The sequence below is a fragment of the Nycticebus coucang genome, chromosome 4 (assembly GCF_027406575.1).
Source record: "Nycticebus coucang isolate mNycCou1 chromosome 4, mNycCou1.pri, whole genome shotgun sequence".
Classification (NCBI taxonomy): Eukaryota; Metazoa; Chordata; class Mammalia; order Primates; family Lorisidae; genus Nycticebus; species Nycticebus coucang.
In genome coordinates this window covers 90,332,564-90,354,686 of record NC_069783.1, presented here as the reverse complement: position 1 = coordinate 90,354,686, position 22,123 = coordinate 90,332,564, and the positions used below count along the sequence as shown (strand labels likewise).

The 22,123-nt window shown below is 41.3% G+C and overlaps 1 protein-coding gene across 3 annotated transcripts; it reads left to right on the top strand.

Annotated features, from left to right (window-relative positions):
* Positions 1 to 7,305: 7,305 nt before the first annotated feature.
* On the top strand, positions 7,306 to 22,057 carry ZNF514 (zinc finger protein 514). 3 transcript variants are annotated; one of them, XM_053590194.1, is made up of 6 exons: positions 7,306 to 7,996; positions 9,510 to 9,565; positions 10,992 to 11,172; positions 14,806 to 14,932; positions 15,281 to 15,376; positions 17,748 to 22,057. In XM_053590194.1, the coding sequence occupies exons 4-6, from the start codon at positions 14,812 to 14,814 to the stop codon at positions 18,728 to 18,730; spliced, it is 1,200 nt and encodes a 399-aa protein (XP_053446169.1). In that variant the 5' UTR covers positions 7,306 to 7,996; positions 9,510 to 9,565; positions 10,992 to 11,172; positions 14,806 to 14,811; the 3' UTR covers positions 18,731 to 22,057. The 3 variants fall into 3 exon arrangements, with proteins under 3 accessions (XP_053446169.1, XP_053446168.1, XP_053446170.1); XM_053590193.1 differs by lacking the exon at positions 10,992 to 11,172; XM_053590195.1 differs by lacking the exon at positions 10,992 to 11,172 and having other exon boundaries at positions 7,960 to 7,996; positions 9,491 to 9,565.
* Positions 22,058 to 22,123: the final 66 nt, after the last annotated feature.

Genomic DNA, 22,123 nt, shown 5'->3' with positions numbered 1-22,123 from the left:
TCTTTATAAGAGAGGTGGAGTGTAGGGGCATGGAGTATAAAAGAAAGGAAGGATCACTTGTAATCAGGGGTTCTGCCAATAGCTTTGTAGTGTCTGTGTTTCAACTGATACTTTTGCTGTGGCTTGATGTTCTGCTTGCCCGTGTTGTCGCTTCCTGAACTGCTGCCTGAATTGCTGCAGGTTGCTTCTTTCAGCAATCTTAGCTCTCTTTCTAGGTGTTACTTGCACTTCCAGGACCATCTTCTTGGATGCCTCTTGACCTGGTCTCTCAGAGCATCTTTCTCTTTACTGCTGCAATCTCTCTCCAATCTCCCTCACCCCTGTGATGAATGTGTCTTTACTTTATAACAGGTGGTCTTTTTAGAGGCAGTACCTTAGCAGAATGGCATCAGCCCTTAATGATAAGTATTTTCTGTTTTACCACTTGGTCTATGAGGGAGGAGATTGCAAAAGGTTTGGGGGTACTTAATGGCAATATTTCTCATTTTATAGTACCAGCTCTCATTCCTGAGGTACATGTGTATCATCTGGAAGCTGGGTGGGAGGGATGGAAGAGAATATTCAGGCATAATTTCACACTACGCCTGAAAAACATTGCTTCTTCCAGTATCTAGATTTGATTCCAGGTAAGACTTACTCTTTTAAAAATGTAAAAAAATTTTAATTATTGAGGATATATAATAATCGTATATATTTATAGGGTCCATGTGATGTTTTGGGTAATTGAGGTACCCATCACCTCAAGCATTTATCATTTCTTTGTGTTAGGAACATTTCAATTTCACTCTTTTAGTTATTTTAAAGTATTCCATAACTTATTGCAGACTATTGTCACTTTGTTGTGCTATCAAATATTGTTCATTCTATCTGACTGTATTTTTGCATCCATTAACCATTCTCACTTTATTTCCCCTCGCACTGACTTTCCCAGAGTCTGGTAAACATTGTTCTATTCTCTGTCTCCATGAGATCCATTGTTTTAATTTTTATCTCCTATATGTGAGTGAGAACATGTGAAATTTGTCTTCTGTGCTTGTTTATTCCACTTGTCATAATGTTCTCCAGTTCTATTCATGCTGTTGAAAATGCTGGGATTTCATTTTTTTATTCCTGAATAATATTCCATTTGTATATGTACCACATTTCCTTTATTTATTCATCTGTTGGCTTCAAATCTTGGCTATTGTTGAATAGTGCTGCAAAAACATGAGAATGCAGATATTTTTTCAATATGCTAATAGTGTGTTTGTTGGGTCATATGATAGTTCTATTTTTAGTTTATTGAGGAACCTCCATACTGTTCTCTATAGTGGTTGTACTAATTACAATCCCATGAATGGTGTACACATTCATCCTTTCTCCACATCCTTGCCTGCATTTGTCATTGTCGTCTTTTGCATAAAAGCTATTTTAACTGGAGTGAGATGCTATCTCACGGTAGTTTTGCATTTTTCTGATGACTAATGATATTGAGCATTTTGGTCATTTGTACATCTTCTTTTGAGAAATGTCTAATCGGATCTGGTGTCCATTTCTTAATTGGATTATTTATTTATTGCTATTGAGTTGTTTGATCTCCTTATATATTCTAGTTATTAATCCCTTGTCAGATGGGTAGTTTGCAAATATTTTCTTCCATTCTGTGGGCTGTCTCTTCACTTTGTTCATGGTTTCCTTTGCTGTGCAGAAGCTTTTTAGCTTGATATGACCCCATTTGTCCATGTTTTTGATTTAGTGCTTTTGAGGTATTATTGAAGAAATTATTGCTTAGACCAACATCCACTGGAGCATTTCTCCAGTGTTTTCTTTTAATAGTTTTGTAGTTTCAGGTCTTAGATTTAAGTCTTTAATCCATTTTATTTGATTTCTGTTATGGCGAGAGAGAGGGGGTCTAAGTTACACTCTTTTGCATATGGATTTCCAGTTTTCCCAGCACTATTTATTAAATAGAACCATCCTTTTTTCAATGAATGTTCTTGGCAAGTTTATCAAAAAGGATTTCACTGTAGATGTGGGAATTTATTTGTGTTCTCTATTCAGTTCCACTGGTGTACGTGTTTGTTTTTATGCCAGTACTAGGCTGTTTTGGTTACTACGTTCTGTAGTATAATTTGAAGTCAGGTAATATCCCTCCAGTTTTGTTCATTTTGCTCAGGAAGGCTCTGTATTCTGGGTCTTTTGCAATATCATATAATTCTTAGGTTTTTTTTCCTATTTCTGTGAAGAATGTCATTATTATTTTGATAGGGATTGCTTTGGATAGTGTGCACAACAATATTGATTCTTCCAAGTCATGAGCATGGAATATCTTTCTATTTTTTTTGCTGTCTTCAATTTCTTTCATCAGTGTTTTTATAATTTTTATTGTAGAGATCTTTCACTTACTTGGTTAAGTTTATCCCTAGGTACTTTATTTAACTGTAATTATTGTAAATGTGATTACTTCCTTGGTTTATTTTTCAGATTGTTCACTTTTGGCATAGAGAAATGCTACTGATTTTTGTGTCTGGATTTTGTATCCTGTAACTTTATTGTATTTGCTGATCTGTTCTAATAGTATTTTGATGGAATCTTTAGGTTTCTCTAAATATAAGTTCCAGTTGTCTGCAAACAAGGATAATTTGACTTTTTCATTTCCAATTTAGATGCCTTTTCTTTCTTTCTATTGTCTGCTCTAGTTAGAACTTCCAGTATTACGTTAAATGACAGTGGTGAAAGTGGGCATCCTTGTTTTTTCCAGATTTTAGAGGAAATGCTTTAAGTTTTTACCCATTCAGCTGTGGGTCTTTCATACATAGCTTTTATTGTGTTGAGGTATGTTTATTCTATACCTAATGTTTTGAGAATTTTTATCAAGAAGAAGTGTTGAATTTTGTCGAATGCTTTTTCAATATCAATTGAAATGATCATATAGTTTTTGTCCTTTGTTGTATTATGTATCACATTGACTTGTTTGCATATGTTGAACCATCCTTGCACCCCTGGAATGAATCTCACTTGATCATGATCTTTTGAATGTGTTGTTAAATTTGGTTTGCTGGTATTTTGTTGAGGATTTTGCATTTCTATTTATCAGAGATATTGGCTTATAGTTTTGTTGTTTTTGTTGTTGTTGTTGTTGTGTCTTTGTCTGGTTTTGGGATCAGGGTGAGACTGGCGTTGTAGAATGAGTTTGGGAATATTCTCTCCTCAGGTTTTTGGAATAATTTGAGGAGGACTGGTATTAGTTTTTCTTTAGGTGTTTGGTAGAATTCATCAGTGAAGCCAATGGGTCCTGGGCTTTTGTTTGATGGGAGACTTTCTTTTATTACTGCATGTATCTTGTTACTTGTTATTGTTCTATTCAGGTTTTAGGTTTAATAGTGGCTCAGGCTTGATAGGGTGTATGTGTCTAAGAATTTATCCAGTTTTTCTAGGTTTTCCAATTTATCGGCATATAGTTTCCCATAGTAGTTTCTAATGAGCCTTTGAATTTCTGCAGTATAAGTTGTAATTTCGCTTTTTTCATCTCTAATTTTATTTATTTGTATTTTCTCTCTTTTTTCCTTACTGTAGTTAAAGGTTTGTCAATCTTGTTTATCTTTTTAAAAAGCCAATTTTTGTTGCATTGATCTATTGCATTTTTTGTTGTTTCAATTTCATTTATTTCTTCTCTGATCTTTATTATTTCTCTTTCTTTATTAATTTTGGGTTTAGTTTGCACTTACTTTTCTAGTTCTTTAAGGTGCATTATTATGTTGTTTATTTGAAGTTGTTATACTTTTATTTGAGGTAGGCAGTTATTGCTATAAACGTTCCTCTTATTAGTTTCTATAAACGTTCCTCTTATTAGTTCCTATAAATGTTCCTCTTATAATATGCCATAGGTTTTATTATGTTATGTTGTTCATTTGTTTCTTTTTTTAATTTTTTTCTTAATTTCTTCATTGACCCGCTGGTCATTCAGGAGCATATTGTTTAATTTTCCTAGGTTTGTATAGTTTCCAAAGTCCTCTTGTTATTAATTTCTAGTTTTATTCCTTTCTGTTCAGAAAATATGCTTGATATGATTTCAGTTTTCTTTTAATTTTAAAGAGTAGTTTTATACCTTCAAATGTGGTCTCTACTTAAGAATTATCTATTTTCTGAAGAGAATAAGGTGAATTCTGAAGCTGTTGAATGAAATGTTCTTTAAATATATATTAGGTCCACTGCAGTGTTTTTCTTTTTTTTTTTTTTTTTTTCCCCACCTCCCCACTGCAGTGTTTTTCAATCTTGCAGCACACTTGAACCTATAGTTAAATTTATGTGGCACACTTTAATTATGTTGATCAAAAGAAAGAGTAAATAAAAAAAATCTTACTGTGCTTTGAACCTCTTTCAAAAATAATTTAATTAATGATCTTTAAAAATTTTCGCAGCACACCTAACATTATCTCATGGCACACTGGTGTGCTGCGGCACACCAGCTGAAAATCAATAGTCTAGAGTGCAGATTAAGTTCAATGTTTTTTGTTGATTTTCTGTCTGGATGATCTGTCCTATGCTAAAAGGAGGCATTGAAGTCTCCAAAAATTATTGGGTTTTGTTGTTGTGTTTTGCTTTTTTGAGACAGAATCTCACTTAGGTGACCTCGGTAGAGTGCTGTGGCATCATAGCTCGCAGCAGTGTCAAACTCTTGGGCTTAAGAGATCCCCTTGCCTCAGCCTCCTGAGTAGCTGGAACAACAGGCACCAGCCACTGACGCCTGGCTATTTTTAGAGGCAGGGTCTTGCTCCTCCTCAGGCTGGTGGCATACTCCTGAGCTCAGGCAATCTACCTACCTCAGCCTCCCAGAGGGCTAGGATTACAGGTGTGAGCCACTGTGTCCAGCCTCCAATAATTATTGTATTGAGATCCATCTCTTTCTTTAGCTCTAATAATATTTGCTGTATATCTAGGTTATTCAATGTTGGGTGCATATACAACTATTATATCTTTTTGTTGAATGGACCCCACATATCACACATAATGAACTTGTCTCTTTTTACATTTCTTGTCCTTGAAATATGTTTTACTTGATATGAGTATAGGTATTCCTACTCTTTTTATGGTTTCCATTTGCATAGAGTATCTCCTTCCATCCCGTTATTTTCAGTCTACTTGTATTCTTCCAGCTAGATGTGGTCATGTGTTCTGGTAAATGAGATGTAAGTGGATGTATTGTACAACACCTTCCTACAACTTTACTTAGAAGACAGCTGGAGTCAGAATAAAAAGGAATGAGGTATTGATGTGCATGACAATATAAACAGATCTTACAGTGAAAGAGCCAGTCTTAAAAGGCTACATCCTGTATGATTCCATTTTATGATTTTCTGGGAAAAGCAATCCTATAGGAATAGATAACAGAGCAGTGGTCACAAGGGGTTGGGGTAAGAGAAGTGTTTGACTACAAAGGAGAAACAAAAGGAATTTGGTGGGTAATGGAGAAGCTTATGGGACTGGAGCTCCCCTGACAGTACTTTGAGATCAAATGGCACATTTGAGCACTGAGCAGGAGAGGAAACATTCCTATTAAGCTATCGATTAATTCCTGTATAACAAACACGTGTTGTAACAAGGGCCTCTGGATCAAGATCAGTTCCAAAGGATGGAATTTAAGAGTGGGAAATTTCACACATTGCAGCAAGCAGACAGGAAAAGAACCATGGACAGGTAGTACCCCTCAGGTTCATCTGAACAGTTCCATCTCTATTTATGTTGAACCATCAATGAGATGAAAATCTTTTCTCATTTGTCCATTTCTTCACCTTTTTTGGTTCAGAGCACAGAAGAGAACACAACTCCTGTGCTAGCCATGGTTCTCAGTCAGTGCCCCCTGCATGTGAGGAATGGGGCTGCTTGTTTGCAACTTGCTGTGACATTTTGGCCTTCTGTACTAATGTAAGTGCTGGCAAAAAATTGAAACGGAGTCTGAAAGAGCAAGAAAGGAGAATGGTCTTTTTGCTTGGATTTTGAGTTGTTTCTAACCTCCTAGCTAAGATTGATAAACCAACCCCCTCAGTCTTCACAAGTCTCCCCTCCCTAGCTGAAGACTACCACTGTTTTAATACTTAGACTGTATCTTAGGCTGTTGGTGCTGCTATAACAAATTACTTTAGAATGGTTAATTAATAAAAAATATAAATTTGTTGCTAATGGTTCTGGGGTTGGGAGTTCCAAGATCAAGTTGCCATCAGATTCAAGGGCTAGTGAGGCCTATTCCTCACAGATGTTGCCTTGTATGTGTCTTCACATGGCAGAAGGGGCAAAGGGGACAAACACACTCTCTTAGGTCTCTTTTACAAGGGCAGTAATCTCTTTTACGAGGCTGTAAGGGATCACCTCCCAAGCACCCACCTCCTAATATGGGTTAGTTTCAACATGAATGGGGGCTGGCGTCTCATACATCCGTAATCTAGCAAACTGTTTCCCCATATATTTTGGTAAATGGTAGTCGTTTCTGGAGCAGGAGAGAGCCCAAAGCCCTCCCTTCTCCATCAGTCTGCTGAACTCAAGGGTCAATGGGAGCAAGGCAAAGAGGCAAGGAAAAAATTATACAATGTTTTTCTAGTTTTAAGACACTAGTATTTCCTGAGCATCTTGTAAGAAACAGAAACGCCAGAAGAGCATCCTGGAAATCCTCATTCAGCAGCTTCGAGGTTAGAACCAAGCTGGTCTTTTTAACAAATTTCCAGTGGCTTCTGCGGGACAGCCCTAAATCAGGATATGAGGCACAACTACTAACGGCACTTGCGAGATGGACAACGTTCCCAGTTCCCAGCCCGTGGGGGACAGCCCATTAAAAGAGCCAGGTAAGGGTGGCGCCTGTGGCTCAGTCGGTAAGGCGCTGGCCCCATACACCGAGGGTGGCGGGTTCAAACCCGGCCCCGGCCAAACTGCAACCAAAAAATAGCCGGGCGTTGTGGCGGGCGCCTGTAGTCCCTGCTACTCGGGAGGCTGAGGCAAGAGAATCGCTTAAGCCCAGGAGTTGGAGGTTGCTGTGAGCTGTGTGAGGCCACCGCACTCTACCGAAGGCCATAAAGTGAGACTCTGTCTCTACAAAAAAAAAAAAAGAAAGAAAAAAAAGAGCCAGGTAAAAGTCCAGGGTTAGCTACCACGCATGACGCAAGGGTTAGCTAGCATTAAAGACCCACGGCACCGGACTGAGTGCGCGAGCCCCGCCCACAGTCGCTCTACGTGGCCAGGGCGCAGGCGCCGCTTGTTTTGCAGGCTCTAAGCGCACGCTCGGAAGGGGGCTGCGGGTGGCTACTCCTCCAGGGACTTCAGGAGGTGGGGCTGGCCTGGGGGACTAGGCTTTACACTTTGTAAACTCTGCTGCTCCTGGTGGTGGCCAATGATGTTCACTGAGTCTACGGCGGATGACAGAGTGTCCCTCCGTGTGCATTCCTGCGAGGGACTGTGGAGACTGGAGCTGGGCAGGAGGGACTGAGGGGTAGGGGCAGAGTTGGCAGAGCAGGTCCCTGTCTCTGTGTGGCTCTCACCGGAATCCCTGTTGTCTCGGCATAGCTGAGGAGCGCTGGGCACCTGAGTGGTAGATGTGGCATCAGCGGTGTCTCCTAGTGGTGTGAGCCCCCTGCGAGTGTAGATCTGGGAAATGGGCTCCAGAGCCTGGTCTTGAGGAGAAGGCCGGCTGGGCGGAGCTAAAAGGAGGAGGAGGCCAGGCTTCTGAGGGGTCTGAAAGTGTGTTGCAGAGCAGGAAAAGAGCACAGCCCTAGGTAGCAACGCCCCGCGCGCGGGCGCCTTCTTTTCAGGTTTGACAGCCCTGCTCGCGGTCTGCAAGTCTGCTGGCCCTGCAAGTCTGCTGGCCTCGCTGTGCGGAGTGGGAATATCCCGCGTCAGCCAGGCGGCCCTGGCCTGCTCTCCGCTCCCTGAATCCTCGCGAGGACCGCAGGGCTGTGGCCGAAAGACGGTGACTTGGACCTAGTGAAAGGATTCTGCTCTTTAGCCCCCGCTATGGACTCCACAGCATCAGGTTTGGCTCCTCAGCGGGAAAAGGGCCAGAAACCCTCCTGGGGAGTTAGGACCTGGCCAAGTAGGAGGAGGCTGGTGCCCACTGAAGGAGCACAGCCTTAATTCCACTGAATTTCCAGCTTCCTAGGACTGGAAAGACTGGCAGGGTGAAAGGGGTGGCCACGGATGACTTGTCCCAGTGGCCAGAGGAGAGGAGAGCGCTAAACTGCACAAGGAGAACAAGGAAAGCAGGAGAGGATCTGATCTTTTCCTGCTGTGGCAGGGAGAGGGCAAACAAACCGGAGAAAGAGTGGCCCTTGGCTAAGGATGAGAGGACAGAAGGGCCGTTTGGAGCTTTATCTCCCATTTCCTTAATCACTACATTTAAAGAGTTCTTCCAGCTCTTCTAGCCCAGCTGTGCATAAGGTCAGCCAGGTACATGGTGGGTGCCTCCTGTGAGCCCTTTCCCCCAATATAGTGTTGGGGGTACAAAAATCCAGGAGACTCAGGAGGTTTTAAACCATTTCTTTCTAAGTTGAGAATGCCCTGGCCTTCACTGGGTGAGCATTTGGATTTGTGTATTCTTCCACGCACATGCTCAAGGACACAAAACTGGCCAGTGGGCCAAATCCCTAGGCTTTCCATCCCCCTTTTTTTCCTTCATGCTCTTACTACTCTGTGTGATCCATAGACCAGCAGAGGCATCGCCTGGAAGCTCTCTAGAAATGCAGACTCCTGGGCCCTAGCCCACACTCAGTGAACCAATGTCTTAACAAGTCTTGAACCAGAATTTCATAAGATCCTCAGGGATCCTTGTGCACGTGAACTTTGAGAAGTGCTGGCACCTACTTTGCTATGCTGCTTGCCTACCGTGTTTCTACTGTTAGCCTTAACTCCCTCACTGGCATGTTTGGCTTTACAAACAGTGTGATACAAAGCTTTTTAATGGAGGGGCTCTCAAAATATATTGCAAAAACCTAACAGTGCTTGGGAACATTGAGGGAAGCTTCTCAGAAAGAATTGGCCTATGAACTGGATTCCCAAGAATGAGGGGAGAGGTTTAACTTCTTCTTGAAGCCTCATACATGTATCCCTCCATGGTCTTGTCTTGGGCCTTGGTGTGGCGTTGTTAACCTTCAGGCTAGATTTAAAATTCCTTGAAGATCTCAGTGTTTATATTTCCAAAATGCCTAAGAGAGGACTTGCATTTAGTAGGGCCAGTAAGTTACTCTCCACTGGTGTGGCCAGACGGTGGTCACACTTCACATACCTGTAGCCTGCTGTGGGCCTGTGGACAGGTGGGAGCCTCACACTGCTGTGCGCAGGTGCACTTTTCTCTGATGTGGGCAGGCAAGAAGCTGCCTTCCAGCTCCCTTTGACGCACCTGTGTCTCCAGAATTATGTAGGTGACACACAGGTGTGTAGGGGTCTCCAACTTGGAGAGTTGGGGAATGGCATGTGCCATAAGGGTTGCTACCCTTTTGCTCCTTTTGCCTTCCCAAATATCCCTTTTAAGGACCTTGCTTTTCCTCCAGAGAGATACCCAGGAGAAAAGAGAAGAACCAGTTTATTCCTGAAAGCCAGGCCCCAGGTAAGTTGGAATTTTCTTAATTTTTTTTCAAAATGCCTGAACTATGAATATTTTTGCCTCCTTTTCTCTAGATCTTTATTCACCAAAAGGAACTGACCCCCGTTCCTGCTGTACAGGAGTTGTACCTGTCAAGGTGGATTATAGCCAGTTTGCCCTTGCATAGGGCCCTCTCTTCTCTTCTTGATATGAACTCTCTGGGATTCCTTGGGATCACTCTGGCTTATTTCTGTAGTGAGCACTACAGTGATTACGAGGCAATGTGACAGAGTCTTGGCCTTGACGGAGTGTCGCAGCTACAGTGGGGAGACGACTCTGACATCCAGGATACAGCTGGTTAGGATGTACATGGCAAACAGGGACATGGGCAGGCCTTTCTATTAAGGTTCAGGAACAGGAAAATCTGCCTGTGTGGAGAGACTGGAAACACGGGGATCATAAAGAAGGGGAAACACGGGGGTTCTGAGCATATGGACAGGTGGGGAGGCCATTTGTGACTGAGTCCTGTTCAGATGTCATCTTCCTGCATTCGTGTGGAGACAGACTTAATTTCACTATTTACAGGCTGTGTGACCTTGCATGAATTATCTAACCTTGCCTTGCATTGGTTTGCCACCTGTAAAATGAGGATGATGATAATGTTAATTGTGATGAAAATAATAATGTTCCTCATTTACTATAAATAAAATATGTATCAGGAAGTATTCTGCACAATTTACATAAACTAAATCATTTCATCTTTAAAACATTCCTATAAAATGGTTACCATTTTGAAGAATAGCAACCAAAGTACAGAAAGTTAAATGAGGAAATCAAAGAACAGAGAATAAATTGACTCATTCATCATAGCTATCTAGGTAGTAAGGAAGGTAACTCTGTTCAGATCTAGGCTGTTTGGGTCCAAGATCTCACTCAGTAATCTAATCTCAATCTCATGAAATTGTTGGAGTCTTCTGGCAAATGGTAATTTCTTAGCCCTTATTGGTTGCAGGGATCATGGTGACTGATTCTAGAGGTGGATGTGGAGGAAGAACCAGGTGGAAGGCTGTGAATGCCAGCCTGTGAGTTTATTAGTATTTAAGGTGATAATTTAGTGGGATTCTGGCTTGATGATAAACATTGACATTTTATTTTCAAGACAAAGGGGGAAACTCACCAATTATGAGTTCTTCCAAGCAATTAGTAGAGTCATAAATAGAGTTTAAACCTCTTTGGCCTTGATGTCCATCATTCCGAGGTATTGCTGAGAGCTTAGGCTAGTTCTGTGTGGTACAGCCCCCAGATATCAATGGTTCCCTGTCACAAAAGTGCGTGTCTTCTTTCTGCTGCATTTATCAGTAGTGGCTGACTGACTTTGCTGTACACCCTCTTCACTTTGGGATTCAGGCTGAATTCAACCTCACTCTGGCATATGCTGTTCTTGTGGCAGAGGGAAAGAGGAACATAAGCACTTTGGTTCATCAAGCTCCTGCTCAGAAGTGGCTATGTTGCTTCTGCTGAAAATCCACTAGCTGAAGCCAGTCATGTGGCCAAGCTTAATGTCAATAAAGTGGAAAGCCTGCTAGAGTGAGAGCCCAAAAGGAAGAGCAGTGATTCCTTTAAACAAATAGGTTAGCACTGTGTGTTTTTTTACTCTTAGATGTTCATGTCCCTCTCTCCTGTACACAAAATGCCTTCCCAGTGGTGATAACCCCCAAATCTGCATGCACTCAGAGCATCATGATCAAATTCTGGGATGGCAGGACAATATGTATGTTGGACCTAGATGTACAGCCTCTGGTTCTGGAGGACTATGAACTAAAAGGACGGTTGTCTGAATCTATATATTCAACATACAATGAACAGTGGGGACAGGATAACCACAGTAAACACTCCTATTCAAAAAGGGGAAGCATGGGAGGAACCCAGCACTCCTAGGTCCATAACAGTTATGAAATGCCACTGGGAAGATACTTGAGGACCCTGATCTTGGGGGTTTGAAAGTGTCTGGGTTATGCCTTAGTTCTGTTCGCTGGGCAGAGCTCCCTAGCCTAGCGTTCTTGACTGTTGGCTTCCCCCTCAGGAAGTAAGTTCCTTCCTTGGTCACATACAAAGATGATATTAAAGAATGAGCTCTCTCAGGGACTAACCAGATTTTTCATTTTGCCTGAATAGGTTGATGGGTTAGGACTATTTTATGTGCAGCTCTCCAAAAGTTAATTGTTTTTCTGAGTTGTTTGGTTCCACTTGGCTTCATGTGTCAATAGCTGTACCCCACAGTTCTTTTTGAAATATACCTCTTTCTTTAGACTTAATTGTGGAACTTTTTGGATTTCCTTGGGACAGCCAATACTTATTTTTTCCACTCTGAGAAGTTTGGTCTCACTGAAAGGATTTACTGGGAGCCATTTGACAACTGAACTGCACCCACGATTTAGTCCTTGATAACAGGCTAAGTTTTAATCATCTTTTGTCATATAAAAACCTATGTTTATTGTTTTTTTCCAGTTGGAAATGAACATTGGTTGAGTCTTCAACACTGAAAGTTCTGGCATTTCCGTATGCTTCTTATTGCCTTCCATTTTTGTTTTTCAAACCAGTAAACTCATGAGCCTTTTTTTCTTTTTATAACACTTTGTCAAATGCAGCCAATAACAACCAGCTCAAACTGTAACTGTTATGTTTCTAGCCTCCATCAGAAGTTTATGCTTACATTGTTCATATTTCAAGTCACTGAAGGCTGAAGTTTTACCAAACAGTTCACCACTATATTATAGAGGTTGCCATCTTGCCAATAATTTTCCTCACTTACAAGCCTTGAAGCTGATGTGACTTCCAAAATGAAAGTTATTTTTGTTATTTTTTTTTTGTTACAGTAGAACCCTACTTTGAGTACCAGTTTTTTTAATGTGTCAGTTTAGACTAGTTATGCCATTATAATAGCAAACCCTCAGAGACTTACACCAAAAGAGGCTCATTATACTAGCCTACATTATACTCCAGCTATGGCTTTACCCAGATCTTCACTTGCATTATTTGCCATTCTCAAAGTAGAGGGAAAAGAGCAACTTCAGAACCCCAATGGCTCTGAAAACTTTTGCTCACTGGTAGCTCAGGTCTCTTCCTTCATATTTCACTTGAGAAAGCAGATTACACAGCTAAATCTGGGTTGGGGGCAGGAAGCTCAATCATGTCAGGAAGGCCATTGGATATTTTGGACAAATAATCTGATCTATCCCAAGAGGTTACTATAGCAGTGAGTTTTCCAGGTTTGGTTATTTTGGCTGACTTCTATGCTAATATAAAATCAGTTCAATTTATTATTCTATGGAATCAATAGCTGAGTGAGATTTTATTTTATTTTTTTTTTTGAGACAGAGTCTCACTATGTCACCCTCGGTAGAGTGCCATGGCATCACAGTTTATAGCAACCTCAAACTCTTGGGATTAATGGATTCTCTTTCCTCAGCCTCCTGAGTAGCTGGGACTACAGGTGCCCACCACAATGCTTTACTGTTTTTTGGTTGCAGTTGTCATTGTTGTTTAGCAGGCCCAGGTTGGGCTTGAACCCACCAGCTTTGGGGTATGTGGCTGGTGCCCTACTCACTGAGCTACAGATGCTGAGCTGAGATTTGATTTTTTTATGTTAATATCACTTCTTTAGAGATTTGATTTTTTAATACTTTGGTAGTAACAGGAATTTATAGTACTGTCACCCATTTTGATTTTTTACTTCATATATGGATTATCATACAATGTAAGACAAATGGGAAGTATTCTAATTAATGAGATTGATGGTGACAGGATAGTTCTGACTAAGACCTATAGAATGGTTAGACCTTGTAGTGATGATCTAGGATCCTGGGTCTCACGCTCAGCTTTGTAGACTCAGAAACTGAATAATGATTAGGTTTGGGGGGAAAGAATTCATGCAATCATACTTATAAAACTTTTTTTTTTTTTCTGAGACAGGGTCTCTGTTGCTGGGGTATAAGGGCAGTGGTGCCATCATAGCTCACTATAACCTTCAAACTCCTAAGTTCAAGTGATCCTTTCTGCCTCAGTTTTCCTAGTAGCTGGGACTATAGGTGTGCCATCAAACCTAGCTAATTATATTGGGCAGCGCCTGTGGCTCAAAGGAGTAGGTCACTGGCCCCATATGCTGGAGATGGCGGGTTCAAACCTAGCCCCGGCCAAAAACTGCAAAAAACAAAACAAAACAAACAACAACAACAAAAAACTAGCTAATTACAAAATATATTTTTGTGTAAACAGGGTCTCAGTATTGCCCAGGCTGGTATTGAACTCCTGGCCTCAAGCAGTCTTCCCACCTCAGTCTCCCAAAGTGCCAGGATTACAGGTATAAGCCACCTCAACAGGCTCGTACAAAACTTATTGATTCAATATAAATACACTACACTTGATTTACTTTTACCAAACTGTGTGTTGACAGGCAGGTGGGGGATAAATTATCATAAGCTCCCAATTATTTGATTTAGCCTTAGTAAATCCTTAAAATCGTAGGTCACGGCTAGGCGCCTGTGGCTCAAGCGGCTAAGGCGCCAGCCACATACACCTGAGCTGACGGGTTTGAATCCAGCCTGGGCCCGCCAAACAACAATGACAGCTGCAACCAAAAAATAGCCGGGCGTTGTGGCGGGCGCCTGTAGTCCCAGCTACTTGGGAGGCGGAGGCAGGAGACTCGCTTGAGCCCAGGAGTTGGAGGTTGCTGTGGGCTGTGATGCCACAGCACTCTATTCAGGGTGACAGCTTGAAGCTCTGTCTCAAAAAAAAAAAAAAAAAATCTTAGGTCACAAATTTCATAATTACTTTATTAGAAGACTATTGATACTTATGCATTTGAGAATGCAAAGCATATTAATCTGTTAATTCCAATTAAGTGCAACTAAATTGAGAATAAAACCTTTTGACAAATGAGGAAACATGACATTCACCTCCTCTACCGAAGCAGAAACATCTCTGCTAATTCTCCTCAATTCCTGATTATATTTCCTGGTGGCTTGGTGTTGATAGGCATGTAATGGGGCACTAGGTGAAAGACCACATAGTAGGGATCATACAATCCCTAGAATAGAGTATTTTTGTTATGATAAAACCCACAACTCTGGGGCACTGGAGTAGCTGGAAACTCTCAGAAATCCTTCTTATAGATCCTGAGGTTGTCCTCAAATGCCTAACCACTCTTCTCCACCAGAGCCATGACTGTGCTCTTGAAGGGTATAGGCGTGTCTTCTGTGTTTCAGGACCTGATGACATTTGAGGATGTGACTGTGGAATTTACCCAGTGGGAGTGGGGGCAGCTGGACCTTGCTCAAAAGAACCTGTACAGGGAGGTGATGCTGGAGAACTTCAGGAACCTGGCCTCCCTGGGTGAGTGCTGTGCCTCCAAAGCCTTCCCAGCAGACCATCTTGATTTCCTCGGTGTTTAAATGCTAAGGGTGTCTAGGCCCACTTGTTGAATTTTGCCCTGGGGTTCTAGAATCAGACATTTGCATTCTCTATGGGGCCTGGAGGTACAGTATTTCTGTTCCTAGTTATAGGAAAAGTCCTGTTTCTTGCACAGTTGAAACAGGAAGTTTCCTGACTCTCCTCCTGATGTGTCACAATTCTCTGGAGATTTTCAACACCTACAGTGTTTTTCCCCCTTAAAGATCAAGGTCCAAAGACTTGTGGCCAGCAACACATACAGACATGATCCTTTTCTTTCTTTACCATCAGGGCTTCCATTATCCAAACCATATGTGATCTGCCAGTTGGAGGAAGGGCAAGAACCCTGCATGTTGGAGAAAGAAATCTCAGTAGGTACCCAGTCAGGTGAGTGTATAAGAGCTAAACAGCACTTCACATTATAAGGCCCTGCCGGGGGGTGGGAAGTTTTTCTGAACCCATGGTCAGGGAGCTGTCCTTTCAGTAGGTAAGGCCACTTGGGATGATTCTTCAAATCCAGTATTTAAAATTTTGTAATTATTTCTCATGTCAGAAGAGGAGTCATTCATTTTCTACTGTTTACCCTTACTTTGTACGCTTTTCTGCCCATGGCATCTGGGTTATTGGTGCCATGCAGCATCACAATATGTCTCACAGTCAGTGTTAGATGGATCAACAGTCATATATGATCAGGTAAGCACCATCTAAGCAGGGTTAAGGGAGTTAGTAAGGAATCAAGCAGAACAGTTGAGCAGCCCAGAAATGAAAGGGTTATGGACAAGGACAGAGGATTTCAGGAAGATAAAGGTAAGGAAAGTACAGCTTGATTAGGCTGAACCTCAACAGAAGTGGTTCCAGGAACAAAGACTACTCCTTTCCAGCCCTTGATGGCATCTTAAGTCATCTAAAGGTGACTTGACAGCACCTGGTAGGTTCCATTTCTCCTGACGGCTGTGTGTAGCCCAAGAATACTAGAAGCAGGTGACAATCTGCCAGTCAGTGTCTGAGGCAGAATCACCGCCTGAGGCCAAAGCTGAAGCTTAGTAAAGTGGTGCTTAAATCCTGAGAGGATAGACTGGGCTTCATCGTGGGAGCTTAGAGTATAAGACAGAAGATGCAGAACTCTGTATTGGTACTTGCTCTTTTTTCCTTTCAGAATGAGATCAAGGCTCTGACTTCTGGATGTAGTCTTATGATCAATATCTGTTTATTTACAGTGAACCACAGTATGACTGTGTTTCAGAACGTCCAGGGAGCTTATTAAACATTCAGGTTCCCTGGAGGCACATAAGACCTACTGATTCAGAATATGTCTCAGGACTGGACTGGCCTCTGAGACCACAGGTTAGGTATGGGCCAGCCATTTCCCTCCTAAAAAGTGTCTTTATTATTCTAGTATTAGTATTATATTGTTGCTGAAACATATTACCATAAGCTTAGTAGCTTTAGGAAACACAAACTCTTATCTCACAGGTCATAGGTCTGAAGTCTGGCATGAGTCTCACATGGTGAGATGCCAAGATGTCCACCACAGGGCTGCATTTCTTTCTGGCTGTCTAGGAGAGAACCTGTTTCCCATTCATCTGGATCACTGGCAGAACAAATTCCTTGCATTTGTAAAATGGATGTTCTCATTTTCTTGCTAGCTATAAAACAAGGGGTGTTCCAAGTTTCTAGAGATTCCCACACTTTTTGGCTCTGATGTTCTTCCTCCACCTTCAAAGCCAGCAGTGTTTGGTGGAGTTGTCCTTGCACTGTATCTCTCTGCCCTTCCATGAAATGTTCTCCAATTTTAAGGACTCATACTATTAAATTGGGCCTAATTAAATAATCCCAGATAATCACCCTTATCAAAGTCTATGCCCTTAATCACATCTGCAAAGTCCCTTTTGCCATGTAAGGTAAAGTATTCACAGGTTCTTGGAATTTAGGGCATGGGCATCTTTGTCTCTCACAATTATACAGTAATATGACATATACGTATTTCAGAATGCATAGTAACATGTAATATATAGACAGCAATGTTGAGGGAAGACTTTGTGGAGGACATGAGCTTGTCCCTGAACGATGTGCAAAGCCTTAGAGAAAGAGGTTGATGAGAGTGGATGTGGATGTATGGGACACAGGGAGGCAGCCAGCTTCTGTGCTGAAGGCAGCTGCTGAAGAAAAGGGCAGGATCCTGGGTAAGTATTGTAGAATTGGGGTGAGAAATACGGGGTTTATTTTGTAGGGACTAGAGAGCCTTTGAAGGCTTATGACTTGGCAAAAACACAATGAAAAGAGAATTTGGAGAAGAAGAACATTATAAGAGGTTTCAGGAAATACTAGGGGTGGGAAGACAGAAAATCTGTCACTATTATCTAGGCCTGAAGAGATCATGAGGATATAGAATCTATACCCAGGTGACTTCCAGCCCCACACTTTATTTACTTATTTTTATCCCTATCACTTTAATTTAGTCTTTTCCTTGTCAACCCTCCTACCCTCTTTACAGTCTTTGGACTTACCTTGTGTACTGAAGTCTGAAAACAAAGTTTCTCTGAGATTTTACTAATCTTCATTCACCTGCTCATCTCTTGTTCTTGACACTTCAAAAGTCTTTAGTCATAAACCGTTCTTGGAAGAATCTTGGAAGGATCTGTACACCCATTTCAGATATTATTTTAAAGCTTTATTATTTTACATTAATTATAGGAGTTTAACTTCCTCTTGGCACATAGAACAGTCCATACTAGAATGTGTGTTTTTTTTTTAACAGACTTAGAGAGGAGGCCTAAAGTCAAGGGATCAATGCCAAGTCAGGGAATTTCCGAAGAAGAATTACTCCAGGTAGTATCAGTGGAGAACCACATTCACAATGAATTATGGTCCTCCAAACTGAAAACAACATGTGGTTGTGATGACCAGTTAGAGATGCAGCAGATAAAACAGGACAGATACCTGAAAAAAATATCAGCCACTCACAGATCTTCTACCATCCTTGGGAGAGATGAATGGAGTAAATTTGGGAGACGTTTAGGCTTAAGATCAGTCCTTGCTAACCAACACAGTGTTTCCATGGGAAAAGGATCCTATAAATGTGATGCTGAATTTATACAGACTTCAGAGGATAATAACTCTCAGAGAACCCATCCAGAGAAAAAATCTTGTAAATGTAATGAATGTGGGAAGTCCTTCCATTTCCAATCAGAACTTCGGCGCCATCAGCGATGTCACACTGGAGAAAAGCCCTATGAATGTAATGAATGTGGAAGAGCTTTTGGTCACATTTCATCCCTTATTAAACATCAGAGAACTCATACTGGAGAAAAGCCCTATGAATGCAGTGAATGTGGGAGAGCCTTCAGCCAGAGTTCATCTCTTGTTCTACATTATAGATTTCACACTGGAGAGAAACCCTACAGATGTAATGAATGTGGACGAGCCTTTGGTCATACTTCATCCCTTACTAAACATCAGAGAACTCATACTGGAGAAAAGCCCTATGAATGTAGGGAATGTGGGAGAACCTTTAGCCAGAGTTCTTCTCTCATAGTGCATTATAGATTTCATACTGGAGAGAAACCTTACAAATGTAATAAATGTGGGAGAGCCTTCAGCCAGAGTTCATCTCTGACACAACATTATAGATTTCATACTGGAGAGAAACCTTACAAGTGTAATGAATGTGGAAGGGCCTTTGCTCACATTGCATCCCTTATTAAGCATCAGAAAAGTCATGCTGAAAAAAAAGTCCTATGAATTCCGCAAAAGTAGAAGAGCTATATTTCAGCTGGAATACACACACACACATATCACCAAACCTCAGAGAATTCATGTTGGAGAGAGATACTAAAAGTGTAATGTACATGGGAAGACCTTTGGTCAGAGGGCACATCTTGTTCAACATCAGATGGTACATAATAAAGAGTAGCCCTATAGATTTCAAGAGAGAAGGTGGGCTTTCAGCCACATCCCTCTCTCTCACTAAGCACTGGAGAATACATACTAGTGAGAAAGCATGTGAATGTAATGACTGTGGGAAAGCTTCAGTCAGAAAATGTATGCCATTCAACATCAAAGAATTTGCACTGGGGAGGAGGCTTATCAGTACTGAGTATAGTAAGCCTTCAGTCACATATGGTTCCTTAAAAAATCTGGATATATGGAGAGAAATTCTGCAAGTATGTAAGTCAAGAATGCATACTAGAGAGAAGCTCTGTAAAAGCAGGAAATGGGGGAAGGCCTTCCGTCAGAGCTCATTCCTTATCAGGCTTCAGAAAATTCATACATGAGAAAAGCCCTATAAAGTGTTTCTCACCTGTGTGTGAGAAAGCCTTCAGCCAAATCTCATTGCTTTATAAACCTCAGAGAACTTTCCCTGCTAGTTAGAAATTTAGCAATGTAATGCATGTGGGAAAGCCTTTGGTGGATGTTCCACCCCTTTGGCACTAGAAAATTTGTGCTAGAGCAACTCTCTGAATTCAGTTAAACTGGGAAAACCAACTAGTATACCTTAATTCTTAACCTCCAAGAGAAACCCTGGGAAGTTAATGAGGCTTAAGGAGGAAGCTTCCTTTCAGACTTGAGATTCATAAAACTAGAGCTGATAGGAAGCTGAGAAATCACCTTAGATGGTGATTTTCTACCTGGTGGAGCCATTTGTATAACTGCCCTTATGCACTGCCTGCCATCTCATTGCTGATGGGGCACAGTATTACTTGTGAGGAGGATGGAGGCTGAGAAAGGCAGAGAGCCACCAGTGATGTAGCTCAATCATATTTTAGAGCTAAGGAAACTGATGTTCAGAAAGTGCCATGTCCTGGGCCACAGATCCTTTGGTTTATAGCTGCAGTTTGAGAATTGAGAGACTGAAGGCTTTGCTTGTTCAGTACACACATGCATTTGTTTTTCTGTAATACATGTTACTTTTCTATGGAGTGATCTATGTTTGAGCTAAATGCAATTTTATTTATGTCTTTATGTTGCTGAATTTGGACATTTTAAAACAATATTTTTTTAGAGATGAGGTCTTGCTGTGTTGTCCAGGCTGTATCCGGACTCCTAGGCTGGAGGGATCTTCCCACCTCAGCTTCCTGAGTAGCTGAAACTACAGGTGTGTGCCACTGTACCAGCTGAGTTTAGAATTTTTGAAATGAAACAGTGTTTAAACATAAAAATCACTAAAATATAATGAAATAAGGCAGGCACCAGGATCATATTTTTTTTTTTAAGTAAATGTATTTCATGTTAACATGAAGTTACAAGCAACCAGGTCAAACTGTTTGACTTTGTCAGTAGAGTCCCTCCTGTGGTTATGTCCCACACACAAGAGGTGTGTTAAACACACCCACCCCATGCTCATTCAGTGAGAGCACCCCAACCCTTTCCCCCTTGCCTCCTCCCTATCCCTCCCCCCAACGATATTGAAATAAGTTTTTCTCCTATGTGGGCATGTATCAGGATCATATTACTATATGATTCCATTGTAGTAACTGTCCAAAAAGGCAGATCTTCGGAGACAAAGTAGACATTAGTGGTGGCCTGGTAGTGGCAACTGAGAGCAACTACAAATGTTATGGGGAATCATTATGGGATGATGGAAATGTTCTAAAACTGGTAATGAGTAAACAATTTGGTAAATATACTAAAAATTATTGAATTGTATACTTAAAGTGGGTGAATTTGATGGTATATAAATTATACCTAATAAAATAATTTTTAAAAAATCAAAATACAGCCATACCAGCTTTTGTGGCACTAATTTTCTTATCTTCTCTATTACGTCAAGCCATCTGTGTATCTTTGCTATTACTTTTCATTTTCTGTAACAATTATCCCTAAATTTTTTGGGTCTAAGAACCTTGTTAGGCTCTTCTTTAAGTCCATACCATGTTGGCTTTTCATCTTAGGTGAAGAAACCAAGACCAGGAGCTGGTATAGACTGGAGGAGTCTTGCCTAATAAGGATTAGCTTGTAGTAGGACAGTTCTTCAAACATTCAAAGTTCAGATGAGAAAGTTGAGCCAAGAATTTAGGGAACCAGCTCAAAGTGGGTCTATGCGAGTGGGTTCTCAACCTTCCTAATGCCGCAACCCTTTAATACAGTTCCTCATGTTGTGGTGACCCCCAACCATAAAATTATTTTCATTGCTACTAGTACCACAACATGAGGAACTGTATTAAAGGGTCACGACATTAGGAAGGTTGAGAACCACTGGATGCAAACAGACTGGTCTAAGAGTCCATCAGTTTAGATAAGGCAGCAGGATATACAGGAAACATCTGGATCTGGAGGAACCTTTACTGAAGTCAGAATGCCAGTCTTAGAGCCCAAAACTCATTCAGAAATTTATTCCTAGAGAGCCAAGGTTCACAGGATCAGAAATAGCAATTTTTTTTTTGCAGTTTCTGGCCGGGGCTGGGTTTGAACCTGCCACTTCCAAGATATGGGGCCGGTGCCCTACTCCTTTGAGCCACAGGTGCTGCCCAGAAATAGCAAGTATTTTATGCTAGTAATAGCTTTGTTTGTTCCATCTCTCCTTTTTTTTCCAGTGCTTTTCTGACACCCATCCAAGTCATTTTATACCTGGATGCTTGCCACAATTTTGTCACTGGACCTTGAACAGAATCTGTCCTTTCCTCTTTTGTAACCCTGACATGGTAACCAATATGATCAGCTCGAATCCATTGTCCCTGCCCCCAGATCCTTGTCACTGCTTGTAAGATAAATCCCCACACCTCTGTTTGGCATTTAAGGCTATCTTCAATCTGCCTCAACCTCCTGCTGCTCTGGATAAGAGCCTCTATCACAGATGAACTAGCTGTCTTGACATCCTCAGGCATACCTTTGTGCATCCAAGGCTGCAAACTTTTAGCTCCATCAGCTTGAGAGGCCTTCTCCACCTACCTTCTCCACTTGGCCTACACAATCAGTCAGAACCCTGTGCAATGCCCCCTCCTTGGGGAATTGTTTCCTTGAACATTGATGTGAAGTTGTATTTTACTTATTTGCAATTGTAAAAGCATTTTTGATTGCAAAAGTTATTAAAAATTGAGGATATATGGATTTATGATAATTCTTATCACTATCTCGATCTATTTAAATAATTTTTTGTTTATTATCTCATCATTTTCTTGTCTTCCAAACCAGACT